Source organism: Aplysia californica, unplaced genomic scaffold (genome assembly GCF_000002075.1).
Source record: "Aplysia californica isolate F4 #8 unplaced genomic scaffold, AplCal3.0 scaffold00094, whole genome shotgun sequence".
NCBI lineage: Eukaryota > Metazoa > Mollusca > Gastropoda > Aplysiida > Aplysiidae > Aplysia > Aplysia californica.
Window position 1 is genome coordinate 1,508,741 of NW_004797364.1, and position 19,366 is coordinate 1,528,106.

Sequence of the window (19,366 nt, forward strand, 5' to 3'; positions counted from 1 at the left end):
CCCAGCCTTAGGCAAAGACTATGAGGAAACGCTCTCCCTGTCAACAAGACTAAGCATTCGGTGCCTCACTTACCAATGCCTCCACCGGCATGAGGCGGGGCTCCATAGCGGAAACTGTCGATGTAGCCCTTGATGTGCTCAATGTCTGGAGAGAAGAAAAAAGAGACACCATCAGACCAAGCAAACAGTAAGAAAATAACATACTCAAGGTTTGTTTGTTTGAAATAAAGAGAAGCAGAAACACAATGACCGTCATTTTGTGCTTGGAAAAGAGAAAGACAGACAGATTGTTTGTTAATTTGTTTGAGTAAAGAGAAGCATGTCAACACAAAAATGGTCATGTGGTGCTGGGAAAAAGTAAAACAGACAGACAAGCAACAGAGGGAAAGTAAAGAAGTAGGATCTCCCAGTATTACCCTCCAACCACTCACAAGACAGACAGACAGACAGAAACAAGAGAGGAAGAGCGAATAAGAAGGAGCGGATCTTTCAGTGGCACCTTCCAACCACACATTTTAGTTCGAGATTATTCAAAAGGGAGAAAATATTAAGCACTATATATAGCCCTATTGTGTTGTACTCACCAACTCCATGTTCTTTTGCTCTCTTCGTCAGGAACTCTGGGTCGTGAATTCGCTGAGCGCCCGACAGGATCTCCTCTCCTCTCATGAACATGTCGTACGAGTTGGACCATTTCTGACAAAAATGTAACAAGGAGAAAAATGACACAATTTCCCCAAAGACAAATGCCAATCAACTTTTTTAAAAATGACGCAAGTTTAAGGATCACAAAAGCATATATAATAGGTATGTATGCGTCCAACTTGGGCATTTTATTGTGGAGTTTATTATTCATATATGTTAGATCTATTGTACCTCCCATAAACCAGAGGTGTAGCTTTTGAACGTATTTTTAAGATCTCTCTGTGGAATGGTGTTCTCTCTGGATCCAAATAGAAGAGACAAGGATTCCTTTACAAAAAGAAATTCCTGTCCCTGCATCAGCAAGAAAAGAAGTGATCTAACAGATGAACAACAGAGAAATGGAAAGTCTCAAGTGAAACAAACTTTATTCTGAAGTAATTTGTAATTAATAGCAAAATACAGTGCTGAAACGTGAAGAAAAAGTCAAAATATATTAATGTCTATAATTATTAATAAGAAATTCCCCCCCCCCCCCCCCCCCCCCCAATAAACATCAGATGGACTCAAGGAAAAGTAGCCAACAAGTACTCACATTGTCATGGGGGTCAGGCATGGTGTAGAACGGCCTCACCGCCAAGGGGAACTTATCCAGGATGAAGAAGTCGGTGTCATACTGTGAGAAAAAGACAAAATGAAAAATATCTCAAAAGTAAGCTCAAAATATCTTGCTCCCAACTGAGACTTTGGCACAAGATAACTGTTCAGCTTTCCACACATTATACATCCATATAATATAATAGAAAAAGTCCTCTTCAAGCTCAAGTGCCGTTGGCTGGTGGTTGCAGGGTGCCATTGGTTCTTCTTTATTCGTATTTTATATGTCTGACCGTCTTATGCCTATTACTAAATGACCATTACCAGGTATCAAGCTGATGTGTTTTACTTTACTTTGCTCAAACTCAAAACATACGCAGGGGTATACAAACAGTCCTATCATAAATACCCAGGACTTTCAGTGTATTGCTCTTAATCTCAACTATGTTCATACAACTGAAACAACTACAGCCTCTCAACAGTCAGTCAGCAAAGTTCATAGCTCTCACTCAACAGAATATCAACAGTTCGGGTTTTTTTTTTTACCAGTGTCCATGGAGTAAAGGTTACGATCTTCGCCACTGCATATAGGATACGTGAGTTTGATTCCCTTATGAAGTAGTTAAAATAAAGTTTTATTTATAATCTGAGTTGTAGTTTATTACTATGCGGTATGATGATTGCTGCATTTGTTATCAACGTATCAATCTATGAGTCTCAGCCACTTCAACACCAAAAAGATTAACTAGGTACCCCAACAATCCGAGTTTGAACACCGGAAAAGAGATTGTGAGCAGGGCGAAGTGTCGATTTTTCTCAACCTCCTGAAAAACATTTTGTGGTTAAGCACCCTTCCCCATTCCCACTCCCCCTCCTTTCTCCTGTTTTGTGCTCCAGCTCATCTCAAATTCAGGCCATTTTTCTCCTCAACAGTGTTGATGAATAAACAGAAATTAACATATTTGTGTTCAGTGTTCTTTCTTCTCTCAAAATACTGTATTTTGTAGATACACTGGAGACAATTATTGCTGGAAACAAATAAAACAAAACAAAACAACTACACTCACACATGACATTACAGCACCATGCACATTTTAAAAGACATCGGGGAACGTACCTTTGCCTTGACCAGTCTGCCCAACAACTTCTCGTTGGGAGTGGACAAATCCTCATCATCCTCCATCTCCACACCAGCCTTCTTCAGCATCTCCACACCGTCCTTGTAGTTCAGGACCAAACTGACCACAACAACAGTAAATCAATCAGATAATAATAGATAACATTTTATTAGTGTTTTATTCCATTCCGAAAAAGCTCCGGGCACTGTACAGCTATTATGGAGCTTTTATATTATTAAACAACTTTAAATCAATCAGACCTTTCATTACTTTTTTTTCTTTCATCACACGAAGCACATTGACACTATAACAGTCATGAAATTCTGGGGAAAAGCACAACAGACAAAAACAAAACAGGGATAGCTTTGCAAAGAAGGACCCACCTGGGGCACCCTTCAACTGCCCATTTAGTAGGCATGCGGCTTTGACCCTGTAAGTCATGGCCGAACCTTGAAGTAGATGAAACATTCCAGTTGAACAACAAAAAAGCAGCAGAGAAATATTTTCTTGCAAGGATGACAATCTTGTGTCTTTTATGTACAGAGGAAAAGAGCCTAACCATAACACCACAGACATCATTTGAACAAGGCCTGCATTTCCCTTACTTAATGGCCAAAAATCTGAAGGCAGGGGTGGGGGGTCTTATATATATATATATGTTTCATGAGGCAGCCAGAAAAACGTGCACACAATACCTTGGTTCTAAGAACTTGAAGGGCTCTGCAGGGAACTGCTTTCCAACAAGAGAGATCTCCTCTGCGTAACTGGAGACAACAAAACATTCTTTTCAAATATTGATTAAAAATCAATCCTGCAAAAATACGACACTCAGATGTGATAAAACCTTTTTAAAACATAAAAAGATTACACATCTGCTCAACATTAAATCTCCCACCAACATAAATTCAAAGAGCTATTGCAGCAACTTTTCATTTAATCAGTTTTATAACTGAATGTAAATGTAAATTAAAGCTGAGGCCTGAGAGCAGTAGAAAAAGCCGGTTGCAAAGTCAACACTGTTTCTCCAACGGTCAACCAGACTAAGAGACGGGTGCAGGTGAAAGGGAAGGTAAATGCAATTATAATCCTACAAATACTTCTCCCATCTTAACATACCTAAGACTGGCCAAGGAATACTTCAGTGGTCCAGAAGTCAATAAGAGTCACAATAGTTTCAAGCATAATATATCAGGAACTTTCCATAAAGGTGGGTGGTCACTCAGTCGAGCAGTTTAGTATGAGTTTTACGGCACTAGCAACACAATAAAGTCATAAAACAGCCAAAAGTTAGAATTGTTACAAGAGAGTAACAAGCATAAAAAGGAGAGATCAGGACGATAGATGTTTGATAGGAAAGAAGGAGCAAACCACACCAGAGCACCCACCAACCACTCACTTTTAGAGGAGGGCATAACCATAGGTTCGAAACAGGCATGGTGGCAACCTGTAATGGGATATTCCTAAGATTTTTTAAATTCGATGAGACGTGAATTATGATGACAGCAGCATAATATTATTGAGCCACAACAGAAAAGAAAATACTCATCACTAACTGTTACTCACTTTTGTTGTAGACCTTTGAAAATGTTGACAAACATTTCCCCTATCACTTCCAAAACTTCATGGTAATGATAGTTGAAAGCCATTTCTAAATCAAGACCCACAAATTCTGTCAGATGCCTGTGTGTGTTGGAATCTTCTGCTCTGAAAACTGAAATCAATGAAAAACAAATAACAATATTAAAGAAACAAACACACACACACATAAAACAACAGAAGTAAATTCATGAAAGGACATTCCAAAGCACACATTGCAGTTTAGTCAAAAAGTACACTGAGCATCTACCCACTACTGTCAAAATTGTTCACAACAGCTGCCTTCCTTAGGTCGACAAGAAAAGGTGGTGTCTTAGACAGGTGGATGCTTTTTAAGGTGTTTTTTTCATACAGAAGAAATACAAGGGAGAAGTGGGAAAAAGTTAACAATGGATTGTCTTGGACAGATGGCTGTTACAGCTGGTTTGACAGTATTTAGAAGTCATCTTTATAATTTCTTAGTCTTTAGTTTTAGTAGAGGTTTTACGGCGCTCGCAACTGCATAAGGTCATATGAGTGCCAGAAGATTAGAGGTGTTACAAGAGAGTAACAAACACAAAAAAGAAGGAGGGGAGATAAAGACGATAGATGTTTGATAGGAAAGAAGGAGCAAAACCACACCAGAGCACCCGCCAACCACCCGCTTTCTTATTCTTTTGGACTTTCTGTTTCACTGAAAGAACAATTACATTTGTGTGTCATCATAGTGAAATCAGGTAGCCTATTCCTCAAAATAATAAAATAAAAGAAACTGATATTTTTCAAGTCGTTTGAAAATTTTAAACGTTTGTTTAGCATCACGGTGAAATCAGGCACTTGTCAAAATATTGAAACTAAAGAAACCCGACATTTTTCCTGCTGCTGAACTATTTATCAATCTTTTTTTACCAACACCTTTCATGTCCACTTAAAAACACATTTTTATGCGCATTTTACTGAAAAAGTTGATCAAAGACACAAAAAATGTAAATTTGCAGATTCCAAGGACACTCAAGCTTAAGAAGTAACCAAACTATGGTGGCCATTTTCTCACTAATTCTATCTCTGACCCCCATCTCCTTTCATTGCATACTTTTCTACTTCTATTCAAATTGATGAATGTTTTTTTTTCATTAAACGCAAGATAATTTTACAAGTTTTAAGATGATACGACTGATGATAACTGCAAATGTCTAAAAATTGATGAGCCCACAATTCTACCATGTCTCAATACATTTCTGTGCGGATTTCACTCAAAAACATTGATCATACGCACACTGACACAACAACTGTCATATATAATGCTGGGAAAAGGCAAAATATAGACAGAAACATCAGGGGGAAAAAAGTGAGAGACGCCAGAGGTACCCGCCAACCGACCACAAATAGAGGCTACCTGCTCCGACGGTGAAGACCTTGTCAAACTCGGCACAGATAGCCATCTGCTTGTACAGCTGAGGGGACTGGGCCATGTACGCTTTGGTCTTGAAGTAGGTCACCTCAAACACATTAGCTCCACCTTCCGAAGCCGCTAGAAGGGGAAAAAAAGCATTTTAAATTATAACAATAATAATAAATGTAGATAGATCATTTTTATACTGCCAACTCCCTTGTGCACACATGCAACTAATTTATTTATCAAGGGATTTTTAACTTTTAAAAATCCAGTTCTTCAAATTTACTCCTCTTTCATTTAAGCGTATTTTAAAGCAATTTGGAAAAGAATTTAATTTTTTTTAGTCAATACTACTAAATGGCCGATGGCAGAGTCTTACTCTAAGCAGTCAATATGAGACTTTCTATAAACCTCAGAATAAAAAGAGGGACACGAGGCATACAAATTCAAAATAAGAATACACTCTCAAAAATATCATAATGCCAAAGCAGTAGAACAACCGCAATTACAATCCATTTAGGCGATTTCTAGATTGTCATGAATGTAAAGCTTCTTCTCAGCATTAATATTATCGAAACCTGGACTAAGTCAAATTGCATCAAAAGCTGTCTGTAAACTAGCATCTCTCCAGACTAGAGGATAGTAATGACATAAAACATCATGTGTACAATCACCTGAAATAATCTTGGGGGTGTGTATCTCAACAAAACCTTTCTCCGTTAAGTAGTCACGGAACAGTCGACACACGCCGGCTTCCAGCCTGAAGATGGACTGACTGGTAGTTGTGCGAAGGTCAAGGATACGGTTGTCCAGCCTCGTGTCTTGATTGACAGTAGCCAGCTCCTATAAAACATGACATGTGTACTGTGGCTGTCTGGGACGTGAGCAGAGAATACATTTCAAACGACCAGGCAGGACTACAGAACTAATGAAAACAGCTCTCTATACTGCAGTGTACTGAGTGCTCCATTTGTTGGGATCATACTTTCATGGAAGGATCAATGAAAAAAAAAAATCGCAAGCCAAAGACTTAATTCCGACAGAAAATGACCTAATCCTTCTACTGGTGCCATTCTGAGTTGGTATTTTACTTATTTTGTGTAAAAAATATCTTCGAAATTTATAACACTATTTTTAAAGGTTTTCTATTTAAACCCCAAAGGCTAAAAATATACCACTAAATACGCAATTGAAAGCTCTGTAGTTCTCCGTCAATGAAACGACAGTATTTTATCATCAATCTTTCTGCATTAGTTTCATTGTTAACGACATAAGCTCCAACCTGACAAACCACACCACAAATAATAAAAAGTACTCACCCCTTCCCCTTCTGGTCTACTGGCGTCCTCAATGAGAAGTGGAAGACGAGGTTCTGAGGCACTTACTACCCAAATCTGCGGAAAGAAAAGAAGGAGGTGAGGTTGTGAATCAATATATATATATATATATTAAAACATCACAACAATATACTGTGTTTATTTAAACATCAACAGTTTTACAACAAGTACAGCTTCTGCAAAAAAAAAAACCTGAACTATCAAATGAATTACATGAGATCATAGTTTTCAATTGTACAGTGTGTTGTGGAGTTTGAGCATGGGTAAAGCACATCACATAATAATAACCATTTATGATTTAGGGCAATGAAAAAACAAGGCAGAAAGAAAGAAACAATAGGGGGACAGAAAAGACATGAGGTCTACTAATGGCCTTTCTGTAGACAGTCGCCGGCTTTTGAGAAGATTGGGGCTGATGTAAAGCTCGCATGTCATAAGAAGCGACTTAGTGGCAAAATAGGTAGTGTCTCCCGAAACAGAGACACCTGGTCCGCCAGGATGGGGATTGGGAAAAAGTCAAGCATCCCTAGACTTTAAAACAAATCTGTCACTACTGAAACACCAAAAAGAGGAGCAATAAGAGGACCATTTCAACAGCAAGAGTCTGTCTGGAGGTCAGGAAGAATCAGGATAATTGCAGTGAGGATTTTCAATAAAAATGAAAAAAGTTAATTATTGTATGGATCAGAAACATGGAAACTTACAGAGCACATAGTGAACAAATTATAGTCCTTCATTAACTGATTCAGCCCACAGTGCCACCTACAGCGGCTGACCGTCTCCTGTGTTTCGACTCAGAAAGCGGCTCTTTCTATTGCTTTCTTTCTTCACATCACTTTCCTCCCTTCCTTTTTTTTGCTTACCACTTACATTTCAACCCTTTTTTCTAGTGTCACTGAATATTTTTTTCTAAATTCTGAACATTTCTATATGCCACACATAGGATTTCTTCAAACTTAGATATTTCTTTAATAACTTTTTGTGAGACTACTCGTGAGGTCCCGAAGCGGTCACCACTTATTTGTGTACGGAGTCAAAATTATCGGCAGGCTGAATCAGTGAATGGATTTCTGAGGAGGATTATAAAAATCCTTTAACCTGACTCCATCAGAAAAGTAGCATTATAGAGGAAAACCAAGCAACAACCAACTGGCACAGAGATCAAAAGAAGAAGATGGTGGTGGTGGATTGGGCCAACACTACGAAAGCCAGTCCACAATGTGACAAGACGAGGCCAAAGATGGAATCCCCAGGGGAGGAGAAAAAGAGAAAGGCAGAGATCCACCTTAGAACCGAATCTGGAGGCAGATCTCAGACATATGGGGCACAGTTGACTGGAGGTACAGAAGATAGCCCAGAACAGAGACAGGCCCTTCTTGGTGGCCTATACCAATTATCAAGGTGAAAAAGGCAGATGATGAAGAGTGGACCATGGTATGTACTCTTCTGCCTAGGTCAATATTTCAAGCTTATCATTCAATCGAGGCTATCAAGACCTATAGCACAAGAATTTACCTAGGTCAAAACAATTGGTGCAGAAACCTGTATTAAACTTTCTCCCATGGATAACAACAAGATAAGATCATATCAGTGTTGAAAATTAAAGGTGTAAAAGGAGAATAACAAACATAACAAACATAAAAAAGAAGGAGGTGAGATAAAAACGATAGAAGTTTGACAGAAAAGAAGGAGCAAAGCACACCCGAGCATCAACAGACCACCCACTTTCTCCCACAGATAATTGTGCGTGTAAAATATCCCCCCCCCCCCAAAAAAAACCCACACAGAAGGAAAATTCTCAAAATAAACAACCTTTGCCTAAAACCTCACTATCAAATTCTAGAATCCTCAAGAATAAAAATACTAAATACGGTAAGGGTTTTAAGGCCTTTTCTACACTATGAGACTATCCAAAAGGCAGTAGACATGGAGGAGACATGACAAATGTGGAACAACAACTAACCTGAGAAAGGCTCAGCTCTACATCCTGTTGTGTACATGACTGAATCTTCTGGTCAGTCTTCTGGACGGTGCCCTCCACGTCAATGATGGACTCAGCGCTGACACTGAAAATACAGAACGACATACAGGAAGTTACAGCCAGCGTGTTTACCATTAACAAACATGATTTAAATAGCAAAATGGGAAAAAACAAATCTGACAGTACTGCTGTATATAAAATATAAAGCGCCTCATTAACTAAACAAGTTTCTTTATAAGCAATGTCTCAGCTGTGTGTGCAAAATTTCAATTAAAAAAGCAGCAGCTTATACCAAACCCTCCCCCCACACCCCAAGACAAAGCAGACTAAATGTCTCTTCAACCACATCATTCTGAGATATCTGACAAATAAAAACTGTACTAAAGGAGAAAAGAAAAATAAGACTTATCGTAGAATTTGAATTATAAGCAAATGAGTGCCTGCTACAGCTAAAATAATTAACAGAAATTACCACAAGAAGAGTAGAGAGGACACTGTTTTTATCTTAAATAGTTACCCTTAAAATGCCAGGGTCTGTGAAAACATGTTTTGTTTTAAACACCATCTACCAACTTTTGAAACAGCTTCATAACCACACCACGCACTGAAAAATATTAGATGGGTGTATCATAGGATAAAATAAAGAAAGCCTCAACTGTGATAGAGAATGCTGCATTTAGAGTCGAAACAAGGAAGGTTTCAATAAAGATCACAAATAAATCAAAAACCCCAATTTACTCCTCTGTGAGAAATAAACTGAGCCTAATAATTTGCGTACATACCTAAACAAGGAAAGTTCAATAAAAATCATAAATATATTAAAGCCAATTTACTCTTTCGTGAGAAATAACTGAGCCTTATAATTTGTTATGCACATACCTAAACAAGTGTCTCAATTTACTCCTCTGTGAGATATAAACAAAGCCTTATAATTTGTGAACATACCTGGACACAAACTTGATCATCTGTTTGCTGATATTCTCATTCTGCATAGCGAACACCTGCACTGTCCATTTCTGCTGCCGGATAACAAAGAAACACTGCTTGCCTGCAGGGGAGAATGACAAAGAAATGTAGGATTATGTGTACTATTCACTCCTTAGAAAATGATAAAATAATTTGTTTATCATAAATCATTCTCTGTAAGCCCCCCGGGGTAGTGCCACTGGCTGTAGTGTCTTTAGGTCATTCCCAAAGGGGGGACATTTCTCGTTCAAGCACAGTAGAATTGTAAATGGGCTGATTCATGTCACGCTCATAACTGTGCCAATCTACAACAGGGAACTGCTGTTTTTTCTTTCCTTATACTACTATTGTAGTTTTTGCCTCTACTTCTTTTGTATATTTGTCACTCTCTTGTGACCTGCTATTTCCAGGGTGCCTTGATAGTCGAAGCAGACCTTGTGCTGTTGAAGCTAGAGAGGTGAGCAGAATAAGTCTGATTCCCTGTAAAGACTTCTCTGTTGACTCCAACGCGAGCGCCGTAAAACCCTCTACTATTAAAAAAAATCCTCTGTAGAGTAAGCTGGTGAGTTGTGGAAAACCAGGTTGCAAATTCAAGCTAACATGCAGAAATTTATGGTACAAACATCCGTGACATCTAAAATTTACCTATCTTTCCATTTTCTATTTCTGCCCGATGTTGTCACAGTGAACCAAATATTGGGCTCTCACACTCACAGTGACAAACATTTGATCTACTAGGCCACTTTAACACAGACATACATACACACACACACAGTGCCATATACAAAGACTGTCTAAGGCTGGCTCTGACAGGAAATACATCCTCAATAGCACTCAACAAGAGAGGGTGGGTCTTTTTAAAATAATATTTTATCACCATACTTTCAAACTACAGGGGAAACCCTAAGGATTCCCTTTAAATAGTTAATACAAAATGCTGAAGTTTCAACCATTTGACTATTCTATGTGAAAATCCAGTCCAATATGCTGTAACTGCCACCTGTATAAGATATAACCTGTAAAAACAGCCACTTTCCATAGCCTCCCGCCGCATGTTTTTTAAACATGATAATGAATAATAATAACAGTGTGTAAAACATCCACCTATCTCAGACACTTTTCTCTTCAACTACACGTAGCTGTCTTAGACAATTTCGACTGTAGTTAACACTGAGAGACTCCAGGCTGTCCGGGATACCATTAAAAAAGTAGGGGTTGCCTTAAATATGAGCACTCATTAATAATAGACGCACTGAAAGCCCTCACCTTTGCTCCTACAAGTGTGCAACCTTCCTCTAACCCAGATCTTCTGACCAGAGATGGACGGCTGCAACTCGTTTACTTTATACAGGCGCCTATCAAGTCTCTCCTGGGACTGGTTCAAAGGCAGGTTACCATAGCGACCTGCAGACTGATCCTCTGTCTGAACCTCCTGCTCCGCTCCCTGAGGGGGGGAAAGTGAGACCATGGGAATAACAATGTCAGTAACACCTATTAGTCAAAAAACCCTTTCAACCACTAAAACTAATGTTTCAAGAGAACACACATGCCGACTTCGTAGTGCAACTGAATTCTACAATTTTGTCAAAAGATGTTATAATGCAGAAAAGACAAAGTTATGAATATCTTTGTAACTGTAACCCAGTGCAGTGGTGTGGATAAAATGATAAAAGAAACCGTAGTATTCTGTGCCTGGGGCAGTATGCATGGTTTGGAATTCATCGTTCTATTCAAAATACTTTTATCAAGGAATTCCCACTTATAGCCCATGAGGTTCAGTTATCTGCAAAGCTGAGTACTCACATGAAAAAGTGCGTTTGCAGATTTGCAGAGCTCAGAGTTTAATGATAACATCATACCAGAATCCTTTTCAACACAAAATTAAAAATTCACCTGCTCTCTAGCAATGTTCTGTTGTCTGCTTTCGTCTCCACTTTCTGCCCCCACCCCCTCACCTCCTTTGCCTCCTCCTCTGGGCTCCTGACTCTTTCTGCAAGCCTTTCTACTGCTACTCCTTCGCTCCATCTTACTGCTGTCTTTCAGCCAGACACCTGATTTTCTGGTAGGAAAGATCTACACCTAGTCTTTTCGGCGAAGGGCGAAAAACCCCGGAGGGCCCATCATGTGCAAGTTGCGCATTTAAAGATCCCTTGGTGGTCTAAAATCGATAAGAGTAGGCTTCAGCTGCCACCTGAACAAAATTCAAAATTTCCTAAAAACTGAAAAAGTTTAATGTGCCCCGCACACTCGTAAAATGACCTATGGAGTCGCGAGCACCATAAAATAAATACCACCCAAAAAAAATTCCCGTTACACAAGAAGTCCTGCCTTCTACCCACTTTCAAGCAATTAGATAATATTCTAATCATGCTGATAACCTCCTGCTATAATTTGTTTTACACTTTTCTGTTTCTTCCCATACCTCTTGAGTATTCTGTTTCTTGTATTCCGCTTTTTTGGCTGCTTTCTCTGCATCTTTCTGTTGCTTTTTCAAAGCCTTCTTGGAAATAGGTTTCCCATCAGGCCTGAAAAAAAAAAAAGCAGAAAAAGATATATATAATATAAACACATATAAATTTGTGTTTGCAAGAAACAAGAGATCTGTATAACAGTTGTTTTTCAAAACAATTTCAATTTGTTTAATTTATTTGATTAGTTTTAAAGACTAATTTAACACCTGTTGCAATTTGATGAATTTTCACGCAAACAATGCTGAACACAAATTACAAAACTGAACACAAAAAGTCATGTGGGTTTGCAACATTACCTTTCTCAATAAAAAGTTATTCTATCACAGTCACACATAAAAAATTTCAAGCTGACAGTCCACCTTCCAGGCAGTAAAAATCTAAACTACAGGAGGGTTGGCAAAGATTAACTTTTAGGGATCCATAGGATTGATCACAGAGTCATGGGGACAGACTTATCAGATTGGGTCTGATGGCCATGCATGGAGAGATTAGCAAGATTCAAATTCAATTAGAGAAATTAATAAACAAATATTCAAGATTCAGATCTTGATTTACTTCCTCAATCTCTTGATCTAATCTAAAACATTATTGAACACAAGAAATCCCTAGAAAAGATTAATCAGGCATGCGCATTCTGTCGATTTCAGTGATCGGTGGATCGCGCAACGCATTTTGTGGATCCATGCCATGTGCAACAATCCATTAATTGTTGCGCATTTTAGATCAGTGGATCACGCAGCGCTTTTTGCGGATCCATAGAATGCATAACAATCTATCGAGAACTGTGAAGAATATTATAATGTAGAAGGCATAATATAAGCTCTGTAAAAATCATTTTCAAAGGGACAAATCATAAAGTACATGTAGTAGTAGTCGTAGCCGCAAAGAAGTAGACAGTGGTTTTTGAGCTGAAAATGTTTTACTTCCTCTTTTTAAAGTCATTTTTAAGTATGTCAATCCTCTTTACTTGCATCAGGGTAAGGCATGTATACAGTAGTTTGTAGTAAAAGTAAGTAGTCTGCCGTTTATTGTAATGAATGCCAATCTTATAAAACCATTAATTACTATACTGGGACAGGGTTGGTGATTTTTTTGATTTTTTAAATAAAAATTTTAAAAATCGATTTTTTAAATTTAAATCAGATTTTTTAAATTTAAATCGTTTTTTTTTTAATTTTTTTTTTTAAATGTCGACACAGTTTGGGATTTTTGGAGGCTAAAAGTAAGTTCTTTTAGTGCAAAATGCATTGTCTTTATTTTAACTAATGATTAATTTAAGCAACTGCAATTTTAGAAAGCCTTTATCTGCTATATCAGTGAGTTATGGCCGCAAACAAAAAAATGAAGAAAATGTCAGTGTAAAAGGAAGGGGGGGGGGGGGTAATTATGCATAGATAAACTTGCATTTTATTACAGTGTGTGTGTGTGCGCGCGCTTGTGTTTGTCTCTAAAAAGAAAAAGAAAATGCTAATTTCAGTTATGAAAAAAAAGTAAATTGAATACAGTATTATTTTACTACTTACAGTGACAGGGGGGAAGCAGACTTTTAAGCATGATTATTTTAGTCTACTAAACCTTATATCTGTTTTATAAAACCAAGGAAAGGAATTTGAATGTTTAAAGATGTAAAAACAGAATACATTTTTTTAAAGTGATTTAAATCACTGAGTTCTATTTTTAAAATCAAGTTGATTTAAATTTTAAAAAATCAACTGATTTAAATCAATCCAACCCTGGTTTTCAATTACGGAAAAAAGTAAATTGAGAACTGTTTTATTTTACAGTGACTGGGGGGAAAGAAGACTTTTAAGCATGATTATATTAGTCTACTAAACCTTATATCTGTTTTATGAAACCAAGGAAAGGAATTCTGAATGTTGAAATGTGTAAAAACTGAATAAAAATAAAAAATTTTAAAAGTGATTTAAATCACTGATTTTTATTTTAAAAATCAAGTTGATTTAAATTTAAAAAATCAACTGATTTAAATCAACCCAACCCTGTACTGGGAAGCTCAAATGTGGCATCCTATCTGTTTTTGATGGTCTTTGAGACTTGTAATCGTTGGTGCCTTCTACGGGCCTGACACCTGCTTGAAGGAGGAGGAACTAGATTATAATATCTAGGTGGGCTTAAGTTATTTAGTCCTATGACGCTAGCTTCCGCTTAGTGCAATGTCAACAATATTGATATATATATGGACGCTCGTCTGATGTTAACAGCTTATTTCTGAATTATTTCACAGCAGAAAAACCAAACAATCAACACTCGGATAGATCTCTAAGAACTATTGCGCATTCTTCATCAGTGCCTTTCACCCCTGGCAGGGTATAAGCCACATGACAAGCTCCTTCCATTTATCTCTGTTCTGGGCCATCCTTCCTAGCTCGTTCCCAAGTGAGCTTCATCTCTCTCATGTCCCTTTCCACACATCTCCTCCACGTTTCCCGTGGCCTACGCCTGCCTTGTGCTCCCTGTGGGTTCTATTGCACTGACTGTCTTGTGATGCTTCCACAGGGCTTTCTGAAGGTGTGTCCCATCCAATGCCACCTTCTTAGTCTACTTCTATATCCTTTTGTCCTGTCCTTTCCCACAGCTCTTCATTTCTTATTCTATCCTGCCACTGAATTCTTAGGATACTCCTCATACATCTGTTGATGAAAGTCTGGACTTTATTCAGCACTGTCTTTGTTGTCTTCCAAGTTTCGCAGCCGTAGAGGAGCACAGACTTGACATTGGAAATAAAGAGTCGAATCTTGGTGAGCAGTGAGATGTTGCTTGCTTTCCAGACTTTTGATAATTGCTTGAATGGCGACCTTGCCTTGGCCGTTCTTGCTTTTACATCTGCCTCAGTTTTACCTTTACCATCGATGACACTTCCAAGGTAGGTAACGGAGTTCACTTCTTCTAGTTGAGTGTCTTCCACTGTCACAGTTGTGTAGTGCTTTGAGCCATACAGTGGAATCCTGTCATAACGAGAGGGAGGGGACTGGTACGAAATGTCTGTTATAGCAGGATTCTCGATTATAAAGGATCCAGTAATAAATTCAAAGGAAGTAGGCCTAATCTATAGTTTGTTGTCTGTTTATTTTTATTTTTTTTATTCGCCCCTGACAATGATTTTGTCCAAAATGACCTCTTGGCCTTATTTGATCAAAAATCAAATCAGGTTTCTCAACATTAACGATGTTGACAGTTCGGCGTTGGCCATCAGAAGGAAAGATGATCTCTAGTCTAACTTGCCCGCTGTGTTGTCCCACCCCCACCACACCCTGTGATGTGTTCCGTCTGCTTGCGCACGTCACACGATCGCTCCTTCCATCACAGCACTGTACTGTAACCTCTCTATCCCCGCATCGGCAGTGAGAGGCATGGTAGGCCCAGATAATCTAAACTAGGGAGGCCTATCACACGATGCGTTCTGCTTTACAACGGCTTGTCTGCGCATGCCACACCCCCCCACTCATTCACTCCGGCCTTAATTGTTGGCGCATATGCAGGTTCTCCCATTCTTTGTTTCGTTTGATCACCAGCAAGTTTCTCAACTGGCGAGGTTTTACATGTTATAAAAGGCCAAGACTTAGATCTATGCACTGTTCACAGCCACAGCAGTATAGTATTCCACTATAACAGACTCGAGCATTTATCTGATTGGGCTATAGCAGTATTTTTTATTTACAAAGATTTATGGGCAATAAAACGGGGTTTCAGAATTTATTATAAGGAAGAGGCTAGAGAGACCAGGATCCTGGTCTGTCTAGCCTGTGAGTCTAGAGAGACCAGGATCCTGGTCTGTCTAGCCTGTGAGTCTAGAGAGACCAGGATCCTGGTCTGGTGTGGTCTATTGTCTCTAAAGAGACCAGGATCGTGGTCTGGTGTGGTCTATTGTTATGATCGTGGTCTGGTGTGGCCTATTGTCTCTAAAGAGACCAGGATCGTGGTCTGGTGTGGCCTATTGTCTCTAAAGAGACCAGGATCGTGGTCTGGTGTGGTCTATTGTTATGATCGTGGTCTGGTGTGGTCTATTGTCTCTAAAGAGAACTTGCCTTCGTGGACACACCTGAAGGTGACGTGGGTGTACTTCAAATCCTCTTTGTAACAAAAGTTGCCTTTCAGTTTTGAATTTGCAGCCCTCACTGTCAAACTGGACTTCCCTACCACTAGATGCTCGTTGCTTTCGGCTTTCCTCGACGTCAAGACGGCCATAAAATCATCAAATGAGTCGAAATACTGCCCTACGGAGATGGAGGCCGCCATCTTGAAGTCGAAAATTGAAAGGAAAGGAAGTTGGACTCGGGGTTTGAGCATGCGCACACGCAGAAAATTTCCCTGGTCTCGGGAGACACTTCCTTATTATAATGTCTTAAAAGTAATAAACAGATTTTTATCTCATTTCTTCAGGACTCATTTTATAAGTGGACTCCACTGTAGCCTAGACCTAAGATCTAGAGTACCTGGCCCAACCCGCGACCACTTGTCATATATAATTTTGATTCTCAGCAGTTTCTGTCGGCAAAATAGGTCAGGCAATCCATGTTCAGGGCCGCTTCAGTGTGTCAACTTCCGATTTATACTGTGATATCGTCACTCATTCCAAAACGTCATTTGCAGATTTCACATTTTAACATCTTAAAAATGTTCTGCCCTTGGCACGACCGCATGCCCTCAGCGCGACCGCATACGGAACAGGGAGGGACCATGTGCGCACAGACATAAAAGGTGCAAGAAAGTTGTTAGTACACTATTTAAAGGTTAGTATAATCCTTTCTTTAGCAAATTATGATGAAAACAAAATAATTATCTATCAAAAACAGAGGGTATAGTATAGAGACAAGTGGTCACAGGTTGGGCCAGCTACTCTAGTTTAGTAACTAAAGAAAACTTCTCAAAGAATGTTTCTGATAAGCCTTTCACATCGAACTTGACTGCTGCACTAGCAGACGACTGACGTACTCGGAAAAGGATTGACCTAAAGTGGAACTAGACAAGACACGTAACTCAATTAAAACAGATTGTACACGAGTTGCACAAAAGGAAAAATAAATGGGGAACTGGTCGCGCTCAGGGCACGGTCGCGCCAAAGGCCGATGTCTCTAGATCTAGATCTATGATGAATGATTGATTTTACTGACTTTGCCGAGCTTTAGAATCTAGGGAAGGACTTCCGTAACGAGCGACCACCCCATCAAACACAATAAAGAAGAGGTCTAGACCTAACCCTAACCTTACCGCTACCCCAAGCCCTCAATTCTGCTCTGTCTCATAGTGGTCGCTCGTTACAGAAGTCCTCCTGAATCTAGTCTAGATTAGGATCTAGAATCTAGATCTAGATCTAGATCTAATCTAGAGATCTAGATAGTCTAGATCTAGAAGAATAAGTCTGGAAAGAGTCCCGCAGAGGGCCGGCCGGCCGACCAAAAGCACACAAAAGAGGATATTTTTGTGCTGGGTATAATGGCATAGCCTACTCTAACCCTAACCCCGAACCATAAGCATTATAATGACATAACCAACCCTTGTACTTATCTATAGTTTGCTCATTGACATTGGACCTTGTCACGGTAAGTGCGGCCCTCTGCAGAACTCCTCCCCTAGATCTAGATTTCTAATCTAGATGATCTAGATCTAGATATCTAGATCTAGATCTAGATTTAGATCTAGAGTCTAGATCTACACTAGACTCTAGGTCTATAATCTACTTCAACTTTATTTCAAATTCTTACCCGATAACTTGATCGCCTTGGGCACTCATTTTCAAAGTAGAGTCTAGGCTTCGTCCTGGTAGAATGGCTGGAAATAGATCTAGATATGACTTGCTCTCAAGTCTAAACACGTAAATGAATACTTCCTTCTTCAGTTGAGAAGCTTCTATTTATTGTAGATTTTCTCATGCAATACTTGCGTCACTCAGGCAGGATTTAGTTACAAAGACCGTGTCGGAAGTCGGCAGATCTGCAGAAAGTTGAACCAAATAAACAAGACGACACAGCTGCGTTCCGCACTGCACAGCAGACAAAGTGTTACACGTGTGTGCGTTCACTAATTCAAATTCACACAGCTGCTTGTTGAATGAATTGTTGTTGTTTTTTAACTAAACAGTAATGCAAATGATTCTTGTTTATCTTAAGTGTAAAATCAAATAAAAAGTGTACATTCCTTTCTAGACATTTATGAAATTGGATATTTTTAACTATGAGCTGAAAAATAATTTTGTATCGAGGGACCCCTGATAAGAAAGTTGATAGACTACTTGTGAACGCCCCTTTCACTCTTGCCAGATTGTCGTAGAGGCGAGATATGTACACAAAAATAGGTCCAAGTCGACAATGGTGTTTCAAGTTAATTGCATCATGAGTTGATAATTAAAAGTAGTATGCATCTAAGACATAGGCTAATCATAATGTCTCATAAACCTTTTGATGCTTTTAGAATTTTTTTAGATGATTGAATTGGCCTATTTAAACCTAGTAGAATTTAGCATTATAGCTCTGACAATTGCGAGCAAGTATAGCCTATAATGGAACGTTAAACTAGCTGTTGGTATAAATATAAATAAAATGTTGTCTTTGAATTTAAAAAATGAAATGTTTGACTGGGAAATAAAGGATCATTTTAAAGCTTACAACAAGGGGCTTTTCTTCAAGGAAAGCAACCACTCATGCAGGACAGGCTGACTCGGGGTACAACCTTTCTTTCTGATTCAGGGACATATGAAAAACCCAAGGTTACATTATTGTTGATTTTCTAGTAGCTCAGGTTTTGTGTAATATAGGCCTTCTGGTGAAAGTATTGGAAAATTATCAGTTCTCGGGGGGGGGGGGGGGGGGGGTGCATTTCTATATTTTCGATCACGTCTCAATTCGATCTTTAATATGGGTTACGTTTTCGTCACATTATAATCGGAGAATGTTAAAATTGGAGACAGCATTACACTGTAAAAAGAAGAAAAAAATAAAATACCTTACAGAGTGAAACCTTTCCTTTCAACGCTACCCAGTCTCAATGTATTGTGACTTCCGGAGATATATAGGGTATACCTGTACCAAAATTGATCATTAAAAAAACAAAAACAACCGACACTGGCGTAGATCTAGTGTGTGTAAGTACAAGCAAGTTGCAGAACGAAAGTAGTCCTGGCTAGTTTATCCAAGGGAGTGAATTCTTGGTTGAACTATGATTTGTTTGTTCTTTTTAATGGTTGTTTCCCATTGCTCATTTTTTACCCGTCACTAATTAATTTGATAGCTAAATAAAAAGAAAAAATAAACCACCCCCCACCCCCC

General features: G+C 38.8%; 1 protein-coding gene across 1 annotated transcript in view; it reads right to left on the bottom strand.

Moving 5' to 3' along the window:
• Positions 1–18,118, bottom strand: part of LOC101846275 (aspartate--tRNA ligase, cytoplasmic) — a 20,004-nt gene extending 1,886 nt beyond the window's left edge. Inside the window, exons 1-14 of the mRNA XM_005095060.3 lie at positions 17,807–18,118; positions 12,035–12,137; positions 10,879–11,056; positions 9,592–9,694; positions 8,629–8,731; positions 6,648–6,722; positions 6,003–6,171; positions 5,329–5,463; positions 3,921–4,068; positions 3,053–3,121; positions 2,357–2,477; positions 1,238–1,318; positions 585–696; positions 74–145 (exon numbers count right to left, since the gene is read on the bottom strand). Of these exons, the coding sequence (XP_005095117.1) occupies positions 74–145; positions 585–696; positions 1,238–1,318; positions 2,357–2,477; positions 3,053–3,121; positions 3,921–4,068; positions 5,329–5,463; positions 6,003–6,171; positions 6,648–6,722; positions 8,629–8,731; positions 9,592–9,694; positions 10,879–11,056; positions 12,035–12,137; positions 17,807–17,835 (1,498 nt within the window). The 5' untranslated portion in view covers positions 17,836–18,118. The remainder of the gene's footprint in view (positions 1–73; positions 146–584; positions 697–1,237; positions 1,319–2,356; positions 2,478–3,052; positions 3,122–3,920; positions 4,069–5,328; positions 5,464–6,002; positions 6,172–6,647; positions 6,723–8,628; positions 8,732–9,591; positions 9,695–10,878; positions 11,057–12,034; positions 12,138–17,806) is intronic.
• Positions 18,119–19,366: the final 1,248 nt, after the last annotated feature.